Here is a 25,761-nt window from a genome sequence, read left to right on the forward strand (position 1 = left end):
CACTCAAGTTTTTTTTTCTTTTCTTTCTTTCTCGCACTTGGTCTATTTTGGAGATCATTGGTGGGAAGATTTTAAATAAGGGTTTTACATAGAGGAGTGACATAGTCAATTCCATTTTTTTAGGTAGTTGTAATACTGATGACCAGGTAGAAGAGGTTTTGAGCAGGGAAGACTGGAAGGATGAAAATGTGTTAGAGAATAAAATGAACATTAGGAATAGAAGTGCATCTTCCATTACAGAAATAGCTCATCAGCCTGAAAATAGTGGGAAGACCCTTAACCCTTTATGCCTATGGATTGGTTCACATTAGTGGTGATACTGCCTCCCAGAGAATATTTGGAAATGTACATAATTGTCAAAGTAACTGAGAGGACACCCTGGCTGATCTCAGTTGATTGGACATCATCCCATGCACCGAGAGGTTGCCAGTTTGATTCCCAATCAGGGCACATGCCCCTGGTAGGGGGTGTGCAGGAGGCAGCCGATCAATGGTTCTCTCTCATCAATGTCTCTCTCTCTCTCTCTCTCAAACCAATAAAAACATTTTTTTAAAAAAAGTAACTGAGGGGTTCTACTAGGATTTGATGGATGAGGACCAGGGATGATAAACTTGCACTGTTCAGAATGGTCCTGTACCACAATACCAGTGTATCTACACTGATCCACATCCCAATCACTAGTGTGCTTGTTTAAAATGTAGTTGGTTAGGCCCTCCACCAACCAGAACAGCTGAATTGGGATTTGTAGGGTTGTGGCTCAATAATATTTTTTTTTTTTCATTTAAATTCTTGTTAAAAGTATTACATGAGTTTCCTTTTCACCCCATTGACCTCTCCCTGGCCACTCCCACCCCAGTGATCTTATCCTATATAATAAAAGGCTAATATGCAAATTGTCCCCTTCGACTGGGAGTTTGACCAGGGGGTGGGCCCGGCTTGGAGGAGGGGTCGCAGGCCTGCGGGCTCCCCACCCCCTGCCGGCCCGTCCTGATTGGCCCCAATCGGGGTGGGCTGACCAGACCCCACCTGTGCATGACTTTGTATACTGGGCCTCTAGTCCTATCTAATAATAGACAAACATGGTAATTAACCGCACCTTCGCTACCATCGTCATTGGCTGATCAGCACGATATGCAAATTAACCGCCAACAAAGATGGCAGCTAATTTGCATACTACAGGCAGGGCGGAACACCGGGAGCCACCATCCAGGCCCCCGTGTGCGACTCCAGGAGCTGCTGGAAAGCCAGGCCGCAGGCAAGGTGGCCCCCCGGGACCCAGGAGCCGCCTTGCCTGCTGCCCGTGATAATGATCGTGATTGGAAAGGTGAGCTGCAGGCAAGGCGGCCCCCCGGGACCCAGGAGCCACCTTGCCTGCCGCCCGTGATCGTGATCGGAAATCCAGGCCGCAGGCAAGGCGGCCCCCTGGGACCCAGGAACCCGTCGGCGAGGTCTGTAGGCGAAGCAGTGATCAAGCTATGAGGGAGAGGGTGGGGGACAGAAGGAGCTACAGGAGTAGCTCTGGCCGGAGACTGAAGACTCCACCCGCAGCGAAGACTGTGTCCAGAGCGGAGATGTAAGGTGGTGGCCAGAGTGAAGGTCTGGGTCCCGGCTGCCAGAGGAAAACTGGTGCTGGCAGCCAGGGAAAGAAGGCCTATTGCACGAATCTTTGTGCAACGGGCCTCTAGTATGTTAATAAACATATGTGATAATTCTTAGATCTACTCAGGGATGGGAACCATTTCTTTACCATGTGAGTGCTGATTATTTGAGCAGCTCTTCCCAATCATAGGACTTTTCTTTCTACAGCCAATTAGGTACTCATGGCTGCCCCCAAAACTCTCAGGCAACTAGTAGGATAGAAAGATAGAACTGAGGTGCTAGTAGTGTTGAATGGTAGCCATTTAACTAATGTATTGTATGTGGCTGTAGAACAGGGGTTGACAAATGATGCCCCAGGGGTCATATCTGATCTGCTCCCTGTTTTTGTAAATACGGTCATCCCTCATTGTCCATGGGGGATTGGTTCCAGGACCCCCAACAGATACCAAGATTTGGGGATGCTCAAGCTCCTTATTTAAAACTAGAGGCCTGGTGCACGAAATTCGTGCAGTGGGTCGGGGGGGGGGGAGGGGCTGTCCCTGAGCCCAGCCTGTACCCTCTCACAGTCCTAAGCCAAAGGGCCTAAGCCAACAGTTGGAAATCCTTCTTGCAGTCCGGGACCCCTCATTCCTTACTGCCCGTCTACTTGCTGCTCCTTACCACGGAGCTCGCTGTTCCTTAGCGCTGCCATGGAGGCAGGAGAGGCTCCAGCCACCGCCACTGCACTTGCCAACTGTGAGCCCTATCTTTTTGTGTAGTTGTCTGTGGGCCAAGTGCTCTCTTCTTATTTAGGGCGAGCAGCATGTGAGGGCAGAGCGTGCTGTCATGGAACACAGAGGGCTGCCCGAAGCTGAGGGGAATGGCTGGGCCCATGGGGTGAGAGGTGGACACAGAGGACTCTATCTCACCCAATTGTGGGGCGGGCTGGCCGGCCTTCATCTGCCTGACCCCACCCAGGGTAGGACCGAGCATGGTGACTGCCTCTCCATTCTCTATCCTTCTATCTGTGACACCTGTCACCCTTGCCAGGCCTCCCCCAAAGTGAGTTCAGCTCAATCCCTGAATGTAAAAGGGCACAGGGGAGGGAGGGCCTCCATTCCAGTGCCTCCTGATTCCCAGAGACAGGATCTGGTCTCAGGACGGTGGCCACAGCTGCAGAACATAGATCTGTTTTCAAGAAAAGTTGGGAATGCAGACTTTCGTATGAGCCCCTATTCCAAAAGGTGACAGTTTATTCACATTGTGGCAAAGGCACCTTCAAGAGTAACATAAGTGGGTAAAGTCAGGGCCAAACCTGGCCATTTCCTCATCCAATCTCTCTGAGGTGCATGGACAGAGGGCTGGGTAGGGGGCTGGGTAGGGATGGGGCACCATGGCCCCAGCCTCTTAGACATCCCTGTCTGTCCTCTGCAGTGAACATGGAGGAAAGGGGCTGCCTCTGAGGAGGGGCCAGGCCAGGCCAGGTGACCATCTTGAGTTCTGGCTGAGGTGATGGTCCTCACCCTGAGATGCCTTCTAACTGGTGATGGACCCAGGCCTGACTCTCGCCGCTGTGGGTTCCCGGGCACAGAAAGCCCCCCCTGCTGCATGCGCAGCCTCCTGCTGGCCTGTTAATATGCAAATTGGTTGTTACTGTGATGCTGTTAGGACCAATTTGCATATTACATCTTTATTAAATAGGTGACACAGAAGAGTGCATATAGTTGGCCTTCTGAATCTGTGGATTGAAAATAATACTGTTTCTATCTGTGGTTGATTGAATCTCCAGATGGGAAACGTTATAGAAAAAGTTAGCTGACCCCTGGTAGAGACCAGTAGCTCTCAGTTTAATGGAATCATCTGGGCAGCTGTAACAAAATTACTGATGTTAGAATCTCTTCCCTACTCCATTTAGGTCTGGGATTTGGTCTGGTATCTGAGGTTTAAAAACTTTCCAGGTGATTCTGATGTGCAGCCATGGTTGAGAATCATTGGTGTAGAGAAGGAAGAGCACATACACACTGGTGATTTTGGATCTTTATGTATTTTACTAGATCAGGGTGTCAGAATTCTAGACAGTGGAGGTAGAAGAAAGTCCTGCTTCATTAAAGAGCATACTTTAAAGGCTTCTGGATGGTAGGAACAGGGCAGAAGCTGTGCTTATAGTTCTTCATGTGACAGTAGGCAGAGTGAAGAGAGAACTCAGTTAGCACATGATAGGCTGAGGGAAGGCCTCACTTCTGATAAAGAGTGAATTTATTATTTGAGGATGAATAATGCAAAAAAAAAAAAACCTAACAGGAAACTATAGAAAATTTATATAATAAGGGAAAGAGAATATCATCCTAAAAATTCATAAGGAGAACAGTTTGCTGAAAATTATTTTCTATAGAAACCCAAAAAAACTATCTGGCACTCTCAGTAGGATACAAGAAATGGCTCAGAAAAGTGGATTGTAAACTATGGTTTCCAAGCCAGATTCAGCTGTGTAAACATGTCTTGAATGGTGTATATATTGTTTTTAGAAAATTTGAGTTGCTGGCATTTAAAAATAGATTTCACATAAAAATTTAGATTTGTAGCTTCTCTTAAAAAACTAAGTCTTTCAGCATTAAGGCTCTCTTTTCTTGAACAGTTCATTTCTAAAGCCATTAGGTGAGGCCAGCCAAGGCAGGCATTCATACCAGATGGGGGAGCTACAGTGGCACAGAGTAGGGTGTTGGAGCCTAACCAGAGTGGGGCAGTGATGAAGGGGAAGAAGACCACTATGGGATGGGGTGTTAGAGGCCAAGCAGGGTGAGAAGGGTGCCCTATTAAGGGGCAGCCAGCTTGGGATAAGAGTACAAATGCTCTGGGGAGGATGTCTGCATAGGAGGGGCAGTTCTAAAAGGAACCAGGGCGAGGTAGAGAAATGGCTGGTTCCAGGGCTGGGGCAGGGAAATAACAAGATGAACCTAGAACTTTTGCTTTGTGTCAGAAAATAAAGTGCCCAAAGAATTGTGGGGCATATTCAAAAGACACAATAATCATAGTAATGGATTATAACAAATTGTGTAAAATAGGAAAGCATAAGGGAATAATTAAGTGAATAAGTTAAAAGTTTGATGAAGAACAGGATATTTACATAGTTCCAAATTATGTTCCTACAAAATACTCAGTGACTATAAAAGAGTATTTTTATGATAGTTGCCAGACAACACTTCAGTCAACTGATCAAGTTAACATCACTAATAATGAGATTAAAATCATGTATCAACTGATAGGATGCAGTAAGAAGAACACAGCATCACTTCTGTGATATTCTTACCAAAGGTGTATGACCTGAATCTAATCATAAGGAAACATCTGAGAAATCCAAATTGAAGGACATTTTGATACAAAATAACTAGCCTATACTCTTCCAAAGTGTCAAGATTATATAAACCAAGGAAAGACTGGGATTTTTCTAGATTGCAGGAGATTAAATGCAACATGTAATTCTGAATTGGATGGCATTAGGACAAATGGTGAAACTTGAGTGGGGTCTGAGGTTTAAGTGGTAGTAATGTATCTCTGCTAATTTCCTGATTGATGATTGTGTTGTGGTTATCTAGGAAAACACCCTAATATTGTAGAAACTATATACTAAAATGTTTAGGTATAACAGGGCATCATGCTAGCAATGTTCTCTTAGATGGTTCCAGTTTTTAAAAAGTTCTTTGTGTTATACTTACAACTTTTCAATAAGTTAGAGATTCCTTCAAAGTTAAACAAATTAAAAATATGTAAATATAGGAAAGGCTTTTCACATACAGAAAAGTGACCTGGGTATTTTGCGACAGCATGCATTGTTGTTTTCGTTTCTATTACTTTAATTACATTGTTACTGATGGATAAAGAAATAGGCTGTTTGTAAGACTCCAGATCAGAAAAAAAAAATCTTCTTAAATGAGATTTTTATCCTGTCTAATAAAGAGGGAATATGCAAATTGACCGTCACACTGTCACAAAGATGGCGATGCCCATAGCCACAAGATGGCGGCGCCCAGTCCTTCTAGCCCTGCCCGGAGGATGGCAGGCACATGATGCGGCCAGACCCACCCGCCGTTCCTTGTGCCTACCGCCGGAGTCCCACAGTCCTTTCAGCCCAGCAGGAGGGGGTCGGGTGCACGGTGTGGCTGGACCCACCCTCAGCCCCCCAGCCCCTCAGCCCCCCAACCGCCCAGGGCCGGCCTGAGGCACAGGCAAGCCTCGGATGGTGGCTGCCCAGCTGACGCCCAAGGTGCAGGCAAGCCTTAGATGTCGGCTGCCTAGCTGACGCCCGAGGCGCAGGCAAGCCTCGGATGTTGGCTGCCCAGTTGCCCAGGGCCACCCGAGGCTCAGGTAACCAGGGCCGCCCGAGGCTTGCGCTGCCGGCAGTGGCAGCTGCAGAGGTGTGATGGGGGTGTTGCCTTCCCCTGATCGCTGGGTTGCCTCCTGCCCCTGAGGGCTCCCAGACTGTGAGAGGGGACACGCCGGACCTAGGGACCCCCCTTCAGTGCATGAATTTTCATGCACCAGGCCTCTAATTAGTAATAATTAGCAATGACTATATATGTATTATAACAGTCTGTGTTAAGCCAATGTGAAAGTTCATAGTTTTAAAGTTGTGACTATTTTGTACATGGTATGTTAAAATCTGAATATTTTGAATTACAAAATAGACTTATAATTTATTAAGAATGGAAACAGTAACTTGCCTATAAATTATTTCAAACGTTGAAGGTTATTACTTTGTGTAGCTAATTGACTTGTTTAATATGATTTAAATTAGAAGTAAAATTTTTAGGCCCTTTTTAGACTGAATAAAGTTTGCCTGCTTCTAGAGTATGTACATCCTCCACTTTTCATATTAAAAAGACCATTAACCTTTAGATAAATTTATATATACTGAGTGGCCAGATTATTATGACCACCTGACGTCTGTAGGCAAGTTAGCTATAATTTCATGCTGAAGTTGCTAGAGGGCCAGACCATTATAAATAAGGAAGCAGGTTGTTTTCCACGACAGTAGAAGTGATTTTTTTCTGAAGATATGGGTAAACAATGCGATTTAACAGCCTTTGAACGTGGGATATATTTGAACGTGAGTGGCCAGATTATTATGACCACCTGACGTTTGTAGGCAAATTAACCATACACTGGTATGGGATATGGAAGCCGAAGGCCTGTTAGAACACCTTTGCTGTCTGCAGTTACCAAGATAAAACATCTCCAGTTTGCATAGGAACACAAGGATTGAACAGTTGAGCATTGGAAAAAAGTCATGTGGTTTGATGAATCATGTTTCTAGTTGCATCATGCAGATGGCAGAGTGAGAATTTGGCGGAAACAGCATGAAAGCATGCACCCCACATGCATGAGTACAACCCTTCAAGCTGGTGGGGGCAGTGTTATGGTTTGGGGCATGTTTTCCTGGCATGATTTGTGTGGAACAATGTCTGAATAGCACAACATACCTAAGTATCATTGCTGATCAGGTTCATCCTATCATGTTGATGGCTTATCCCAGTGGAGATGGCTTCTTTCAACAAGACAATGCGCCATGCCACGGTGCTCGTATTGTGCAGGAGTGGTTTCAAGAACATGAGGGAGACTTTACCTTGCTTAGGTGGCCCCCACAATCACCAGATCTCAATCCAATTGAGCATTTGTGGGACGAAGTTAAACGAGCCATCAGGCAGCTGGTTCCACAACCATCAAATCTCACAGAACTGGACAGATTCCTCACATCACCTTTCAACATCTCGTGGAGTCAATGCCAAGAAGAATTGCTGCAGTATTGAAGGCAAAAGGTGGCCCAACGAAGTACTGATGGGTGGTCATAATAATCTGGCCATTCACGTTCAAATATATCCCACATTCAAAGGCTGTTAAATCGCGTTGTTTACCCATATCTTCAGAAAAAAAATCACTTCTACTGTCATGGTAAACAACCGCTTCCCTATTTATAATGGTCTGGCCCTCTAGCAACTTCATCGTGAAATTATAGCTAATTTGTCTACAACCGTCAGGTGGTCATAATAATCTGGCCACTCAGTGTATATAACAGACACTATGATATATATGCATAATAGAATGAAAATTAAGATATATTAAAATAATTTTACAACAGTAGACTGGGTCTCAAATTGCAAAAGAAGTAGAGTAATAAGAAAAGGGAGCCTCAAAAAAGGTAAAACTTTAGTCTTAACTTTGACGAGTAGAAAAAAATGGAAAGAGTATAAAAATCTGTGCAGTAGTAGAATTTAAAGTAATATACCTTCAAGTCAGTGGAGCGTATAAAAGCAAACATAGCATAGTCTATATGAGTAGTAGACCAAAAAAGGGGAAATATTTAAACCAGAAAATAATTAACACCATAGAAAAATACAGTATAACTTATATCCAGGATGACCCCAGTTTTGTGTTTATCCATGTGTATGACATAGCTATATGGAAAAAAGACTGATAGGAAAATAGGATTGAGTGATTTCCTTTAGGAAGTGAAGTTATGGGTAATTTTTGTTTTCTCCTTTATACTTTTTTTATACTTAAAAAATTAATATGTATGTGCTAATATATGATATCTATACAACTTCCAGCCAACAAATGTTCTTTAAAAATTAAAGTGTAATATATTCTATTCTGTATTTTATATAATACAAGAGGCCTAGGGCATGGATTTGTGCACCGGTAGGGTCCCTCGGCCTGGCCTGTGGGGATTGGGCCGAAACCAACTCTCCGACATTCCCCAAGGGGTCCCAGATTGCAAGAGGGTGGTTCTTGGGTGACATACCCTGAAATTGGGCTCCCTCCTCTCTGGTTTTGGGGTGTGTCACCCGAGAATCGCAGCTGCCAAGTCACCGCAGCTTGGCAGCTCCTGTGTTGAGCATCTACCCCCTGGTGGTTAGTGCACATCATAGCTACCGTTGGATGGTAGAACGGTTGGATGGTCACTTAGGCTTTTATATGTATAGATAAATATTCTAAAATTGAAAATCTATTTATTTCTAGGATAATTGGTGGGCAGTATTGCTTATGGGAATTGCCCTGATCATGTTAATGGCTGGATTTATTAAGATATGCAGTGTTCATACTCCAAGTAGTAATCCAAAGTTGCCTCCTCCTAAACCTCTTCCAGGTAAGACAATTTGAGCAAGGTATGTATTTTTATAACACAGAACAATTCAGCAGGAAGAATTGAATTATGAATGAGTCTTTAGTAACTGATTTTATAGCACTTTCTCCTTGAGAATGGGATTACTAGATGCATTATTTACTTTATTTTTAAGTGTTGTTTTATTTTATTTTATTTTAATCAGTCCAGTCTAGCTAATGGCGGACAGTTTAATGTTAATCTACCCAGAGTGTCTAAAAACATTTAGACCTTAGAAAGTTTTGTTTTTGCTTGGTACTTATTCACTTATTTTCTTAATTTTTGTTTTCATATTCTAAAATTTTTTATTTTTGTTTTAGATTATTGGTCCTTGTGTTTTAATAGCTAAGCTTCTGTTATTGTTTTTAATGTTCATGTTTATCAGCGATTTTCTGGCACATATGCTTATTTTCCCTAGGGATGATGCTTATGGGGAAATACAGTCCGTGGAAGAGTCTTAGGGTGGAGGCTTTTAGTCACTTAATGACCATTCTTCATCTCTGAAAATAATTCCTAAGGTTTGGTCTTCATCCTTTCCCTAGGAAGGATTTAGATGAGTTCCAGGGATTTACAGAAGAAAAGGGTAGGGAGCAACTGCTTCAGGTTATTTAGTTCGTATATATTGCTCCCTTACCTTCCCCAAGGTATTGGTGACTTTTATGCTGCCCTCCAGACTCCTGGACCAGCACTCTGTTCACTGTTGGTTTTGGGTAGACATTGTCCCAAGGCAATGCCAGAGGAGAACCAGAGCTAAAGCACAGCAGTTGCCTCTTCTCCCTCCCACAGACTCCTCTTGACTCCTCTTGCCTCAGGCCAACTCACTACCCTACAGAAAGCAGATTAAAACAGGGGGTTTCATACAATGTTCTCCATGTTCCCTTAGTTGTTTTCCTGCATTTACCTACCTTAGGGCAAGAGAGCTCAGTATTCATGCTGGGATAGTATCTTGGTGGGAAGCAGGGGAAATTTGATTTTTATAGCATTGCTTTTCATAAATTTACAATGTTTAGCCCTCTGGAATTTTTGTCAGTTTCTTAGGCACTTCTAAGGACCTCATAACACTTTTTAGATGAGTTACCAATTATAATTTAGTTCCAATTATAATCATTTATTGGAAAAATTCTTGTACTTAATTTCACTTTAAGCAAATTCTATCTTTAAAACTTAAAAAACCCCACAAAACCCTTTCCACCATTTACTGAACCCTCACAAAAAGTGTTAAGCATTTTTATATTCACTATCATATCATCCTCACATATAGACTATATGAGTTCGATATTTTCTCTGTTTTTACAGACAAGGCATTAGAGTTGCAGAGAGGTTAAGTCATTTGCTCAAAGACACTCAGTAATTTCTTTGTCATGAATCATGTCCTCAGAAATCACATTAGTCTATTATAAAGTTGTGGTTGTTGAGCATGGCTAGTCTCAATTGAGATGTGTTGTAAATATAGAAGACATATCAGACTTTGAAGGCTTAGTATACAAAAAATGAAATATTTCATTATTTTATCGATCAGGTCTTTCTTTTTTAAATATATTGATTTTTTTACAGAGAGGAAGGGAAAGGGATAGAGAGTTAGAAACATCGATCAGCTGCCTCCTGCACACTCCCCACTGGGGATGTGCTTGCAACCAAGGTACATGCCCTTGACCGGAACCGAACCTGGGACCCTTGAGTCGCAGGCTGACGCTCTTTCCACTGAGCCAAACTAGCCAGGGCTCGATCATGTCTTGAAATGTTAATATTTTGGCTATATTGGATTCAGTAGAATAAAAAATACTCAATGTATTTATTTTTTACTTTTTATTATAGCTACTGAAATTTAAAAATTACATATATGGCTTATATTATATTTCTATTGATAGTACCAGTCTAGAGCCTTTCTTATTGATATGGCAGCTTTCTTTTTAAAGAGTATAAAGCTCACAGTAAATCTATCTTACTTTTGTTTGTGACTTGCAGGCACTTTAAAGAGGAGGAGACCTCCACAGCCCATTCAACAACCCCCGCGTCAGAGGCCCCGGGAGAGTTATCAAATGGGACACATGAGACGTTAACTGCAGCTTTTGCCTTGGTTCTTCCTAGTGCCTACAATGGGAAACTTCACTCCAAAGAGACACCTATTAAGTCATCCCCAAACTAAACCCTCACAAATAACAGTCGAAGAAAAAAATGGCAAGAGATCATGTCCTCAGACCAGGTGGAATTACTTAAATTTTAAAGCCTGAAAATTCCAATTTGGGGGTGGGGGGTGGAAAAGGAACCCAGTTTTCTTATGGACAGATATTTTTAACCTAATGGCACAAAATCTTAGAATATTATTGTGTGCCCTGTGTTCCCTGTTCTTCGTTGCTGCATTTTCTTCACATGCAGGCAAACTTGGCTCTCTATAAACTTTTATCACAAATTGAAATATATATATATATATATTTTTCAACTGCCAGTCAAGGCTAGGAGGCTCGACCACCTCAACATTGGAGACATCACTTGCCAATGTACATACCTTGTTATATCAGACATGTATTTCTTACGTACACTGTACTTCTGTGTGCAATTGTAAACAGAAATTGCAATATGGATGTTTCTTTGTATTATAAAATTTTTCTGCTCTTAATGAAAAATTACTGTTTAATTGACATACTCAGGATAACAGAGAATGGTGGTATTCAGTGGTCCAGGATTCTGTAATGCTTTACACAGGTAGTTTTGAAATGAGAATCAATTTACCCTTTTCTTATGATGGAGTTGGTTCTGATATTCATTTTGTCTTTATCAAATGGCTGCTAAGAGCACATGAGTGACTATGCTGAAGAACACAGTTGTGTTGTGCAAACTGGACATATGCAGCATACTACTTCAGAGTTAGTTCTTTATGTAAGTGTCTGATTTCTGCTTATTTTAAACTTTCTAATTCAATTCCATTTTTGAATTAATAGGTGACATTTTATTCATGATTCAGTAGAAATTATGCCAATGAAATGATTCTTATTTGTGTTTCCATATATCTAAAGTATGCTAATTATGCTTTTGATTTTTGTCTGATATGGAAAAGAAAAGCTGTGTCTTTTATCAAAATATTTGAACAGTTTTTTCTGTATATCATCACTGACCATTGGTAACCACTAAAGAAGAGTGATTTGCTCAACTAGTAAATTGTAGATAGGCCTTCTGACATTTTTTCCCCCCCGTAAAATACTTTAACAGCAATGGAGGTGAAACAGCACAATGTCCCATTCAAAAATTATTTTTTAAACAGATGTAAATAATTGGCTTTTTAAAGAAAGAAAGCAAAAGCATTTAATGTATTAACAGGCTTATTGCTATGCAGAAATGGAAGGGGGCATTACAAGAATATTTTAAGCTTGTGACATATTTATTGCTTCTGTTTTCCAACTACATCACTTAAATTAGACATAAATAGCTATGATTTCCCTGGCTTCATGTAGGAGGCAAATTTAGGGAAAGTTGAAAAAATTTGTGTTTTGGCTTCTTTTTTTCCTTTTTTTCTTAAGAGTATAAGGTTTACACAATCATTCTCATAATGTGACGCAAGCCAGCAAGGCCAAAAATGCTAGAGAAAATAATGGGATCTCTTCCTTGTAAACTTGTACAGTACGTGGTGACTTTTTTCAAAATACAGCCTTTTGTACATGATTTAGAGACAAATTTTGTACATGAAACCCCAGATAGACTATAAATAATTCTAAACAAACAAGTAGGTAGATATGTATGTAATTGCTTTTAAATCATTTAAATGCCTTTGTTTTTGGACTGTGCAAAGGTTGGAAGTGGGTTTGCATTTCTAAAATGGTGACTTTTATTCTGCAAAGGTTCTTAGTAACTTCTTGAGTGTGGTAGACTTTGGAACATGTACATTTTTTGCTTGTAATGTTATCCTGTGGTGAGGTTTTGGCAGGTATACACTGCCCTGTTTTATTTTGAGTCTAAGTTAAATGTTTTCTGAAAAGAGATACATGCACTGAACTCTCCACGGCAGATCAAGATGTGGTAAAACAAAAGGATCAAGACAAATAAGATCTAATACTACTGTCAGTTTAATGTCCACTGTGTTTTATACAGTATCTTTTTGTTCACTTTGGAAATTTTTACTAAAAATTGCAAAAAATAAAGTATTGTGAAAAGATGTAAGGTTTTTTGAAACTTGAAATGCATTAATAAATAGACTTGATGAAATCAACTTGAAGGTTCCATTCTCTTGAACTCTGAGAACTACCAAAAGAAGTTTCCCACTAGGCAACTTCCTCCTAAATGAAAGATTGTTAAGTAGAAAGAGGGTTGTCTCTTTCCACACAAGTATAGATATCTTTATTTCTAGTTAGGAGTCCATGTAAAAAATTTTAATTAGGTATCTTTGTATTTATACATTGAACATTTTTAAAACACTGAAATAATCTCAATTGCTTTACATTATTGCTAGTCACTATTCATTTGTGTTTAAAAGTGTTGTTGATGGAAGAGCTGGCATTTTGGAAACTGGTCTTATTGACATTAAGTCTTCACTTAACTTGGTCCATAGGTTCTGCAACTTAAAGCAAAATAATGTATAATGAAACCAGTTTTATCAGAGGTTAATTGACATAAACTAGAGTTAAGTTCCTACAACATCTCATCAAAGTTATAATGAAATGTTGAAGAAACGATGTTATTTGAGAACCTACTATACCAATGTATATTTTGCAAAGTTTGCTAAGTACCTAATTTTTTAAAAAGCATAGTTTAGTAGATATATTTAAATTTTTTGAATCTCATTTTTCTGCTTTGTCAAATTCATAGCAAATATGGAGAGACTTGACATTTCAGTCTTATCTAGAAAAAGAATTATAAGTCCACAATGGTGCCCTGCCCCCAATTCTTTTTCTTTTTTTTTAAATTGAGGCCAATTATAAGTAAGTAGTATTTGTTAAATGAATATACATGCCCTACTTTTTAGTTACTTTAATTTAGAAACATTAAAATGTATATTATGTTTAGTTTTGTTTGTTCATGAAATTGTCAATATTGATTAATTCAGATGATTGCAAATTTGTTTTTACTTAAAATTGAATGCTTAGATTTTATTTAGAATTTTTTCCAGTTTTCTAAATTCAGGCAACAACTTACAAACAAAATCAGCAGTAAAGTCAGTTATTCCAGTTTCTGGACTTAGTGATCCTTGTAATATCAGGCAATATCATATAGTTTGGTAAAGGACTTCTTTAAGGGAAAGACAAACTTTATCTGATCAGTTTTGTTTTCTGGGGTGTCTTCAGCACTTTGTGGTTGGGAACTTTATTTTTGTCATATTCACAGATTAGTGAAAACTGAAGATTTCTCCAAGTTGAGCAAACTACTCCTCTTAAATTCTTACATCTGTTTCTATGGTCTGTACATTTTAAGACCTAATGATTATTTCTCTAAGGATGGGATTAGTGTCCTTGGCAGCTGTGCAATTGTGGGTGCTTGTGCTTGAGAAGGCTTTTAATTTCTTGTTATTTCTTCTTTAAAAAAACTGCATTTATTGGGGTGACTTTGGTTTGCAAAATCATACAGGTTTTACATGTGTACTCAATAAAACATCACCTGCACACTGCATTGTGTGCCCACTATCCCAGGCAAAGTCTCTTTCAGTCCCCATTCCCCACCGCCCCCCTTGTCTCCCTCATCGACCCCCCCTCCTTCCTTTCCCTCTGGCTATCTCACCACACTGTTGTCTGTGTGCCTGTGTTATATATTTATGGGTTTTTTTGGTTAATCCCTTTAATTGAAAGTCTAAGAGAGTCACTGTACCAAGAGCATTATAAAACTGGACAGCCGTTTTCAGTGGTATAAGAGGGAATGTTCATGATCCAGATTTACAGGATCAGGTCTCCCAAAACTTTTTCCATTTATTACCAGTTTAGTTTTGCATTATTGTTTCTGTATCCAACACTTTGTATTATTAGCATACAAGTGTGTTCTGTACTGTTATATTGTGTGTCTTAGATATATACATGTATGCACTACTTTCAGTAGAAATTCATATGTTTTATAGCTGATAAGCTCTTCAGAGTGTTTTCTCCTATAAAAAAGCAACAAGATGATAGGTAAAAATGGAGCGTTCAGCAAAATGTTTATTAACCTCTGCTCTTTCTTAAAATTTCCACTATAATCATAGCAATTGGAGAAAGAAAAAAGCATAATCCAACAAGGACAAGGAGTATTGGAGAAAAGAACAAAATGGAACTGGAAAGCAGAAGAGTAGTATTTGACTTGGCAGACAGACCCAGGGATGCCAAATTCTAAACCAGCAGTGGCAACATGAGAACAGCCAATGCACTAAGATTTTGGAATATAGCCTTCAATATACTTTTCTATGCATGTGGCTAAAGGCATAATATGCATACTTTTGTGATCCACCTTTCTTGTTTAACAATACATTGGTATCTACATTTTAATGACTAAGTACTTCATTCTGTGAATGCATTGTACATTTAAAAATTAACCAATTCCTTGTTGTTTGGGCATTTGGGCTTTTAGATTGTTCATTATTTTAAACAATCCTAGAGGGGAAATCCTAAGCCTAATAATTTCTAAAAATGTAATTGTTGGGTTAAAGGTTTTTTAACTGTCATTGATAAAAATTATGACATTGTCTTCCAGCTGGATGTACCAAGTTATGCTCCTTCCATTACTATGTAAGAATACTTCCACCATTAGCATATAGTCATATAGGTAACGTTTTTCTTTTAAATGTGAGGGCTCCGTGCTTAAAAATTCACAGGTACATACCACATGAATTTATTAGAAACAAAAGTAGAAGACTCCTCCTTAATTGACTATTAGCTTTGGACATCTTTGGATAAAGGCTAATTCCAGATCTAGGGAAAGGAATACCCAAGAAGAGCCTAGAAAACACTATCACCAGAAAGCAAGGAAGCCATTAGATTAAAATAAAAAAGATTCAGGAGCCACCTTGATGTTCCCACTAGCCAAAGCTGAGGTAATTTTAGCATCAGTAAGGATAATATCTGCAAGAGATTGAAGCTCCTATTTTATTCCATGAGTTACTAATGATAGTTCACAAAATCATAGTCACCTTTGGATTATGCTCTTGAATATCCTAGCTGATAAATTGAAGAGTGATAGATTATCACCATTTTATCCTCCAACAATAAATGGATTCAGACAATGGTCACCGGTGACTTCTAATAACTTCAAAGAGAGAGCAGTCTTAACATTTTGTGCCTCCTAATGGAAATACACCACTTACGAAGCAGTCCTGCCAAAAGTCAAATCTGATTCTGATCAAGCCTCTGAATCTAATCACCTCTTTACTAGAAATATAGGATAGAAATATAGGAAACAAAGGAACATGTTAAATGATGCAATTCACAAGGGATTTAATAGGAAAAGTCCAGACTGGAAAACTGCAGGACGAGTGACCCTGTTTCTTCAACAATGGGATTACAAAGAAAAAAAGATACATTAAAAGAGACTTGAGAGATATATCTACCAGTATAATTTATAGACTTACTTGGATCCTGATTTGAACAAACAATAAAAAATAAAACCATTGGGGAAATAGGAAAACTAACAATGTTTGATGATTTTAAGGATTTTTAGTTATTTTTAGGTGTGGTGATGGTTACATTTTTAAAAGCCCCTTTTAGAGATGCAAATGCTTAAAATGATACGGTATTTAGGGTTTACTTAGAAATAATGAAGGAATTGGAGTTGGGGAGTGTGTTGGAATATAGTTGAAACAAGATTGACATGAATTGATAATTATTAAAGTTGGGTGATGGGTACTTGGGGATTCATTATACTATTTTCTCTCCCAGTGTTTATATTAGAAAGGTTTTTAAAAAATGTGAATAAGATTCATTTAGAAATTCATTCTAGAAATTCATTCATTACTGTTTTTATTCTAGCAATAATTCATGATAATGGCCTATATTCATAATGATTTTTATAATGATTTTTTAGTGGAATTAAACTTGAACTAGCCAAGTTAACATAATTAATTATATTCTGTTCCAGTTATAAGGAATGATTGATTTTAACTGCTAGGGTGAATGCTTGAAACTATCAGTCGCTCAGCAGTTTTCGCAGGCAGGCCATTAGTTCCCTCCTTGCTCACTGGTTATTGGGGGGATTGCTAGCTATTTAAAAAAAATGTTTATTTTCTGTTAAAACATGTGAGGGAGTGTGATCAGATTATCCATATGTAACCTGTGTGTCCCTTATTAGAATAAATGTTAAGTAGCTCAGTACAGTAAACTAGATTATGCTCTTGCTGAAATGATCATGATCCCTGGAGGTGGAAATCTCTCTTTAAAAAGACATCTTGTGTGATCTCAACATAGAGGAATTAGAATAATTTCCTATAGTGTAGGTTGTCTTATATAAAAAGTGCTTTCATTGCATAAGTTTTAGAAAACATTTTGGAAAAGTGAAGGCTATTTGGTAATATGAAAAAATTAAGCCATCATTTTTCATTCTAAGTATATATATATATTATTAGCCTTTATATTTCTAAACACAAGTCAGTTTTTATAAATTAAGGTGTCAATATGTTGTGATTAATTTATCATTATTTAGTTTTGTGATTAAGTGAATTGTCCTATTAACCATTTTTCCCCTTCTCCCTTGAAATCCTATAGGCTGTATGGAATTCTTTGGCTCCTATGGCATACATGTGCTGATTTGCATGGACTGGTTACCTCAATTATTCATTGGACAGATATTTCTTTTTAAAAAAATATATTTTATTGATTTTTTACAGAGAGAAAGGGGGAGGGATAGAGAGTTAGAAACATCGATGAGAGAGAAACATCTATCAGCTGCCTCCTGCACACCCTCCACTGGGGATGTGCCCACAACCAAGGTACATGCCCTTGACCGGAATCGAACCTGGGACCCTTCAGTCCTAAGGTCGACGCTCTATCCACTGAGCCAAACCGGTTAGGGCTGGACAGATATTTCTTAAGCACTTGGCTGTGCCAGCACCTCTGCTAGATGATAGGAATACAATAGTGAACTGAACAATGTCCCTGCCCTGTGAAGCTTATGGTCATCAATCAAAGAATTGTGAACACATGTGCAATTGTAACCAAGATAAAAGCTATGATGGGAGCTTTTGGGATCCATGCATATCATGTTGGGTTGGGACTGGAGGAGGTGGGACCTAGTTGGGCAGGGCAAGGAATGTTTCCCCATGGAAGTAATGCTTGAGCCCAAATATAAAGGATTAAAAGAGATTAAATAGCCCAGCCAGTGTGACCCAGTGGTTGAGCATCGGCCCATGAACCTGGAGGTCACGGTTCGATTCCCAGTCAGGGCACATACCTGGGTTATGGGCTTGATCCTTAGTAGAAGGCGTGCAAGAGGCATCGGGTTGAAGTTTCTCCCTCATTGATGTTTATTTCTCTATCCCTCTCCCTTTCTCTCTGTAAAATCAATAAAAAAATATATTTTTAAAAAAGAGGTTACATAGGGTTTTAAATCCTGATCTTATTATATATAAGCCTAGCCTTTGTGTATTTCTAAAAAGATTTTTTCATTTTTGCCTAGTACTATGTTTACTGAAGAGCTGGCTTCTACTGTGGCAGATATTACAACCATATACTGAGAATGAGGACATTAAACCTCCTACCATACTGAGTGAAGGGTGCCTCTGATCTGCTCTCTGACATTCTGCACATCTTTGTCATAGCACATTCCACATTGCAATGTAATCCTGCCTCGTGTAAACCACGCTCTTGAAAGAATCATCTGTTCTCAGGGGCTACTTCAATTTTCATTCACATCAACTTAACTGCATCTTCACTGTCAGCCCCCAGGGAATGTAATCCATGCCCTTGGGAGCTCATAGTTTGGTGAAAAGAAAGAGCCCAACAATTATAATGCAGAAGGATTTGTGCTGTGAAAGATACAAACACAGGGTATCTAGGAGCTCAGAGGACATGCATATGTGAGCCAAGACTTCCCCAAGGAGCTAGGCTCGAGCTGAGGCTTAGAGTTTCTGTAAAAGTTTGCTCTAACGAACTTGCTTTAACAAAAGCCTTGCTCCAGTCCAAACTTCCTGTCCCAAGCTTTTAGAAACAGTGACATTTCAGGGCAGTTCCCTGACCACACTTCATGCCAGTGGGAATGCTTTTCCCTCTGCCTGGATGCCTCTCCCTCTTGGTTCTACAGGACTGCACTTTATTACTGTTTCCTTGGACTTGGTTATAGTAAGTGTTCAATAAACATTGGTGTTTTAATAAAGGCAGTGTGTTTTGTAAATAGGCAATGAAGCTAATTTCACAAGATAAGCTCAAAAGTTAGTCTCGTCATAACGTTATCAGCACCCATACTTCTGACATCTCTGGTTCTAAATCCTCTTGGCAGAGCAACCTCCGCCCCTCACTCCCCGGGAGAAATTTTCTTTCAAAATCTAATATGCACTTTTATTTATAGAACATAAAATGTGCGCACCATGTTTTGCGCAAATGGGAAAAGCACAGCTTAGTTTTGGAATGTGTAAGTAACAAATTATAACTCTTGGCAGAGGAAGTGGATTCAGAAAGCTCAACTTGGAAGTTAAATTTGGAGGTCCTCGTTCTTCGTGTGTGTGGACAAGCGTTTTCGTTAGCTAATTATCTATGGTATTCAACTATTTCATAATGGAAAGTGGAAGTTAACCATTTTGTAGATGGTATTTTCCTGCAGGAAACCTCCTGATCAGTATTTTTGTACAAAGTTTTTCCACAAAATTCTAGTTCCTTAGGTTTATAAACAAATATTCAGGAAAAAAAAAGTTGGGAGTAGGTATGGATTCCAGAGTCAAATAGAAATGCTGAGTTAAAATCAAACAGGTTTTTGCTTTTTTCATTTATTGACGTGTTTGTTTTTCAAATGAGGTACTTAGTTTAGTAACACTGACCATGATCTGTAAAATGGCCTTACATACTCCCAAACTAGTGAACGTGTGTTATTTCCTCCGCTAGAGAGCCTGGGGTCTGCAGAAACATTTTGGGAATTGCTGCTTAGAGGGCTGGTGCTTCTGCAGGGTCGCCGGCCAGGAACAGGTTCTCCGTGCCTATGGGATTCTCACTGGGCTTGGAGCACTGACCGAGCAGAGCGTGGGTGGCAGAGCTTCAGAGGACAGGCCAGGAACCTGCTTCACTCTCCCAGGCAGCACTGATTCTGTGCTGCTCCACACAGCCGCCTGGGGCAGGGGTCTCCCTTTGTTGGTCTTGTACTCCAGACTGAAGAATGTTGAGTCCATACCTCTCATATGGAAATGTTTATAAAGTATACAAATGTATTATTGCACTACTAGTATATATGTTTTAAAATATGCAAACATTTTAAGGGATGGTGTAAAAATGAATGGAAGTTATATTCCCCTCCCCCCCCCCCCCCCCACCGCCCCCCATACTCCAGTGGATCACTTTGCATACACCTGGGTGTGTGCACAACGCGTTTTGTAACTCTGGCTTTAAGAGAGATTTACTTAACCAAAGCAGTGATCACCTCCCCCGCATTCCTGGGTTAGGTGTGCTTCCCAGTGGGACACGGTAGCTGTTGGAGAATGCCCACCACCTCCACTTACTTCCAAAGGAAGGCTAAGGTTTAGAAAGTGAAAGAGCAAGTAGTAATGAACATGTGTGGTCCGATTTCTTGTGTGCGAAATTGTAAGTTTGTGAAAATATAGAACATGTCTAGATTGACAACTTATTTCTGAGCATTGGAATTAAGGGTCTTGGGAAAGGAAGAGTATTTTTATTTTTTTGCTTTTTATCTTTCCATACTGCTTGAATTTTTTATGAACTCAGGTTCTTTTTATAATGAATAACTTTTAAAGTCACTAAGTACACCGTGATGTCAAGTGCATTGTAAATGTTGATTGTTGACGCTGGACTAATGGGAAGATTGGGCTTCATTATACTATTTCTACTTTTGTGTATATTTGAATATTTCTATAATAAAATATTAAAAATAAATAAAGATAAGTGCATTGCCATGAAAGAGTCTATGGAAACACACCATGTAGTTAAGTGGTTATCTTGGGGGTTGGAGGAGAGTTGGGGAGACCTTTGGGATCCTTTCCTCTGATAGGTTCTGTGAGCATCTGTTGCTTTTATAAAGGGAAGAGGAAACAAGTAAACACACACTGCAGAGCCCCATGGCAAAGAGTTTCAAACGTAGACGGGAGTATGAAACACTTGTTTGACTTCCCAGATTCTTGTTAGTTTCTTTCTTTCTTTCTTTTTTAAATCCTCACCTGAGGATATTTTTCCATTGATTTTTTTTATTTTTATTTCTGTTTTAGAGAAAGTGGAAGAGACGGGGAAAGACAGAGAAGCATCTATGTAAGAGAAACACATCGATTGGCTGCCTCCTGCACGAGCCCTGACCAGGGCCCAGGCCGGGGAGGAGCCTGCAACTGAGGTACGTGTCCTTGACCGGAGTCAAACCTGGGACCCTTCAGTCCTTGGGCCAACACTATCCATTAAGCCAAAATGACTAGGGCCTGAGGGAATATATAAAATAAATGTGCAAGCCAAGAGTGTTTAATGTATAGGGCTCAGCTGTTCCATAATAAGATCTGAGGATTGTTTTGTAAGAGGATTCTTGAACCTCTTATATAATAAAAGAGGTGAAACTCCAAGGCAAAGCCAAATGTCTCCACATATCCCAGCAGCTCTAGGGAGAGCTCAGCTAGTGGTCTGCCATGCAGGATTTGCACTGTTAGCTAGTTACCAGGCTCTGAAATATGACAGTGCCTTAAAGTAGAGGCCTAATTACAGCTCTCACATCCGGTCCAAGACAATTAATATGTAAAGGGCAAGGGCATTTTCTGCTGCTGACTGCCTTGCTAGCTGCATTTATATGCTTATAGAATGTACTAGAGGCCCAATGCATGAAATTCGTGCAAGAGTAGGCCTTCCCTCTGGCACCTGGGACCTGAGCTTCCCTTGCAGCCCTGGCTTCATTCAGAAGGTCGCCCAGAAGGATGTCCGGTCTAATTAGCATATTATGCTTTTATTATTATAAATGAGGGAAATGATGGCTCATTAACTGTGTGACTTTGTAAAAGTTAGTTAAGCTCTAGGTACCTCATCTGTGAAAGAAAGATAATACTATTTGCCACCTCAGGGACTGTGATGAGGACTAAATGAGAATGTTTGTAAGGAACCTTGCATATAGTAGTGAGCACTCAAACGCCAGCATTCTCATTTCCACGTGAAAGGCTGCTCGCTGAACTGAGAACATTTAGCTCGTGAGCAGGTGTTCCCTGATTTTGAAGTGTCTTCTCCACAGCCATGTGGTTAGGGATGATTGGTGTTTGGTTGTCTCATTTCCTGTGCCAAGATTAGGAATGGGCATGGAACCTGATCTGGCCAATAGCATAAGAAGGGGTTTTACTTTTCTTTTTATGGATGTTGTCATGTCTCAGTGTGCTGCCTGGAACCACAGCAGCCAACACCAAGGATGGCCAAGCAGAGCAAAGAAAAGACGCATCATCTTAGACCCAGCCTACCTTGGGACTTCTTTTTTGTGATATTAAAAACAAATTTTTAAAAATTTAAACCAGCCCTAGCTGGTTTGGCTCAGTGGATAGAGTGTCAGCCTGCGGACCGAAGGGTCTTGGGTTCAATTCTGGTGAAGGGCACATACCTGGGTTGCAGGCTCGATCCCTGGCCCTGGTCAGGGCCAGTGCAGGAGGCAACCAATCAATGTGTTTCTCTCTCTCTGACTTTCCCCCTCCCTTCCACTCTCTCTCTTAAAAAAAAAAAAAAAAAATTTTTTTTTAAGTCAGGCCCAGCTGGCATAGCTCAGTAGTTGAGTATCGACCTATGAACCAGGAGGCCACAGTTTGATTCACGGTCAGGGCACATGCCTAGGTGGCGGGCTCGATCCCCAGTAGTGGGTGTGCAGGAGGCAGCCGATCAATGATTCTCTCTCATCAATGATGTTTCTATCTCTCTCTCTCTCTCTTTGAAATTAATCAATAAAAATATATTTAAAAAAATTTAAACCAGTTTGAGTTAGCTTCCCAAAGCATCACAAGGAACAGACTGTGCTCATTTGAGGTAGGTAGTGGCATTTATTCAGTCCTGTCTATTGAGCAAAAATAAACAAGAAGTCAAGAAGTTCTGAGGGATGGGGAGCAGGGGCTCCTGGAAAGCTTGAAGGCATCCTGCCTCTCTTCTCTATGCAGTTCAGCCCATCTGCCTGTCCCCGGAAAATTGGGTCCTGGGACCTGCAGGAGGCAGAGAGGCCTGGGATGTGGGTGAGGCCTCAGAAATGCTGACAGAGAGAGGCGGGGCAGGACAGGCTTCCTGCCTGAGAATGGTAACAGGGAAGGCGTGGGGAAGGCCTGTGTGTGTGAACCTAGCCTCTTTGGTTCCTGAGGAGCTGACTGTGCCGGCTGTGTGGCCACCACCCCTGCGTTGGAGTGGTGAGGAGACTGGGAAGAGGACTGGCCACCCATCTGCTGCTGGGGCCAGGGGAGGCTGTGCCTGTTCCTTCTGCTTTGGAAATGCTGCCACTTAGGATACCACAGCGGCTGAAACAGAGCCCCAGTGAGCAAACAAAGGAAAAGGAGATTCCTAGTGTGGCCCAGCAGCCAGGGAGAAGAGTTACAAGCAGAACCCTCCGTACAGAAATAACTGCTGGCATAGATAACATGAACAAAATAACAAAACAAAAAAGAAACAGAACTTGAGATCTAAATGCAGCGCACACACACAAACTTTTCTGAGATAAAAAAAAAAGGGTTTTGATGTAAAAATTTCAAGAGAATTGAAGGAGAAAGTGGTCACTGTTGACATGTGGATTAGTGTCCTGGAATATAACACTAATCCACATGTCACCTCCAAGCACAGAGCAAAAATAGAGTCATGAAGATGAAGAGGAGGGGCTGGGGGATGTAACAGAAGAAGCAATCGATAATATAATAGAAGATTCTGAGCTGGAGAGAGACTTTATCTCAGAGTTCCAGGAAGAATTTATAAAAGCCTCCTAGGGGTGTCGATTCTCTGAGCTATACTAGTAAGAACAGAGAAAAATCTTACAAGTTCCCACAGAGAACCAATTACTCCCAAAGGAGAAAGAATCACCCTCACATTGGACTGCTTATCTACAACACCAGAAGCCACAATATAAAAACTGCTGACCACTGAGAACAGGAGGCTGTATGGAAATGGATCTAGGTTAGAGTCTTGTATTTCCGATCGCCCGGTCTTGCAAAATAACCTAAGAATATATTACCAGTTGCTGTTACTTAGTGAGCAAATATACTCAAAGTCTCCTGAAGAGTGGGGAAGGGTCAGGAGAATATACAATCTCAGGAGAATATCACCCAAGTCAGGGTGTATTGCCCACACCGATACTCAAAGTCCAGAGAATCCCGTCCATCTGACTGTTAAGTGCGGCTGGGTCCTCCACTCTGTAAAAGACTATTATTTTCCTGAAATGATCACCGTCTGCCTTGACAACTCTTCTAAAAACAATCTGAAACTAAAAATAATGAGCCAATCTCAGCAAATCCGGGCATTGGGGGTGGGTTGAAAAGAGGGAAGCATTCCGAAGGTCTCATCTGGGGAGTGGCTGAGGAACTGGTGGGGAAGTGAAAGCATTCTCGTTTGGAGTGGACGCAGTGGAAGAATAGAGTATTTTGGTGGGAGAAATATGTGTCTGACTTTCATATAATGGTAAAGAAAATTGTACCTGATCATGAGCATTAGGGAATGGAAGTAGCTAAAATGGAATCTACAAGAGGAGTCTTATTAACAAGATGGAAAGGAAAAATAACGGCAATTTGATCAACCTGCAAAAATAAATAAAAGTAAAAGGAGGAAATAAGTAAAATAAACCAATAAATAAAATAAGATAGGAGGAATTCAATCATTGCACTATATGTAAATAGATTGGATTTTCCCATTAAAAGTCAGAGACACTTAGATTGAGCTAAAAATATAAACCAGCTATACACAATCTAGAAAAAGAAAACCTTTAAAAATTTTATGGAGGCCCTGGCTGGGTAGCTTAGTTGGTTAGAGCATCGTCTGATGTGCTGAGGTTGCGGGTTTGATCCTTGGTCAGAGCACATACAAGAATCAACCAATGAATGCATAAATAAGTGGAACAACAAATCGATGTCTCTCTCTCTCTCTCTCTCTCTCTCAAATCAATAAGTTAAAAAATAAAAAGAATATGTATAAGAACTTTATAGAAATGAAGCATAAAGAAAAGTTGATAATAAAGGGATTTACAGAGATACCAATTAAATATAATAAAAAGAAAATAGGAATAGCAAAATTAATAGCAGACAATGAGGAATTTAAGATTAAAAGCACTATAGGAAGGATACTATAAAACAACATAAAACTCATATGCAGAATTTAACATTGATAAACCTGTGTCTACCAAACAATGTAAATTCAAAGACAACTTGATAAGACTATTGTAGACTTGAAAACATTATTTTTAGGATCAGATCTAATATCCAAAAAAATAAGGAAAAGAAGAAGTGAATAATACAATCAACATACTTAATTGAACAGATATATAGGTCATTATAAGACCCTCAAGTAAAAAACATAGAAATTTTTCATATATCCAATAGAACATTATAAAAATGGATTGTGCGCTTGATCACAAAGACAGCCTTAGAAATGAGAAATTTCTGTAGCCACATTCAATAAAATTAGAAGTAAGTAATTTAAAAATGTCCAGAACAGTCTATTTATACATTAAGGAATACTTTCTGGATAACCTTTGGAACAAAATGGAATTTAGAGCTAAAACGGCAAACTGTCTAGAGCAGCGGTTCTCAACCTGTGGGTCACGACCCCTTTGGGGGTCGAACAACCCTTTCACAGGGGTCGCCTAAGACCATCGGAAAACACATATATAATTACATATTGTTTTTGTGATTAATCACTATGCTTTAATTATGTTCAATTTGTAACAATGAAAATACATCCTGCATATCAGATATTTACATTATGATTCATAACAGTAGCAAAATTATAGTTATGAAGTAGTAA

At 40.0% G+C, this 25,761-nt stretch overlaps 1 protein-coding gene across 1 annotated transcript in view; it reads left to right on the plus strand.

Moving 5' to 3' along the window:
* ADAM10 (ADAM metallopeptidase domain 10) overlaps positions 1-12,935 on the plus strand; it is a 165,145-nt gene extending 152,210 nt beyond the window's left edge. The window contains exons 15-16 of the mRNA XM_070421866.1: positions 8,593-8,719; positions 10,700-12,935. Coding sequence (XP_070277967.1) covers positions 8,593-8,719; positions 10,700-10,794 — 222 coding nt within the window. The 3' untranslated portion in view covers positions 10,795-12,935. The remainder of the gene's footprint in view (positions 1-8,592; positions 8,720-10,699) is intronic.
* Positions 12,936-25,761: the final 12,826 nt, after the last annotated feature.

The sequence above is a fragment of the Myotis yumanensis genome, unplaced genomic scaffold, assembly GCF_028538775.1.
Source record: "Myotis yumanensis isolate MYYU_CA2020_CCGP unplaced genomic scaffold, mMyoYum1.0.hap1 SCAF_1, whole genome shotgun sequence".
Classification (NCBI taxonomy): Eukaryota; Metazoa; Chordata; class Mammalia; order Chiroptera; family Vespertilionidae; genus Myotis; species Myotis yumanensis.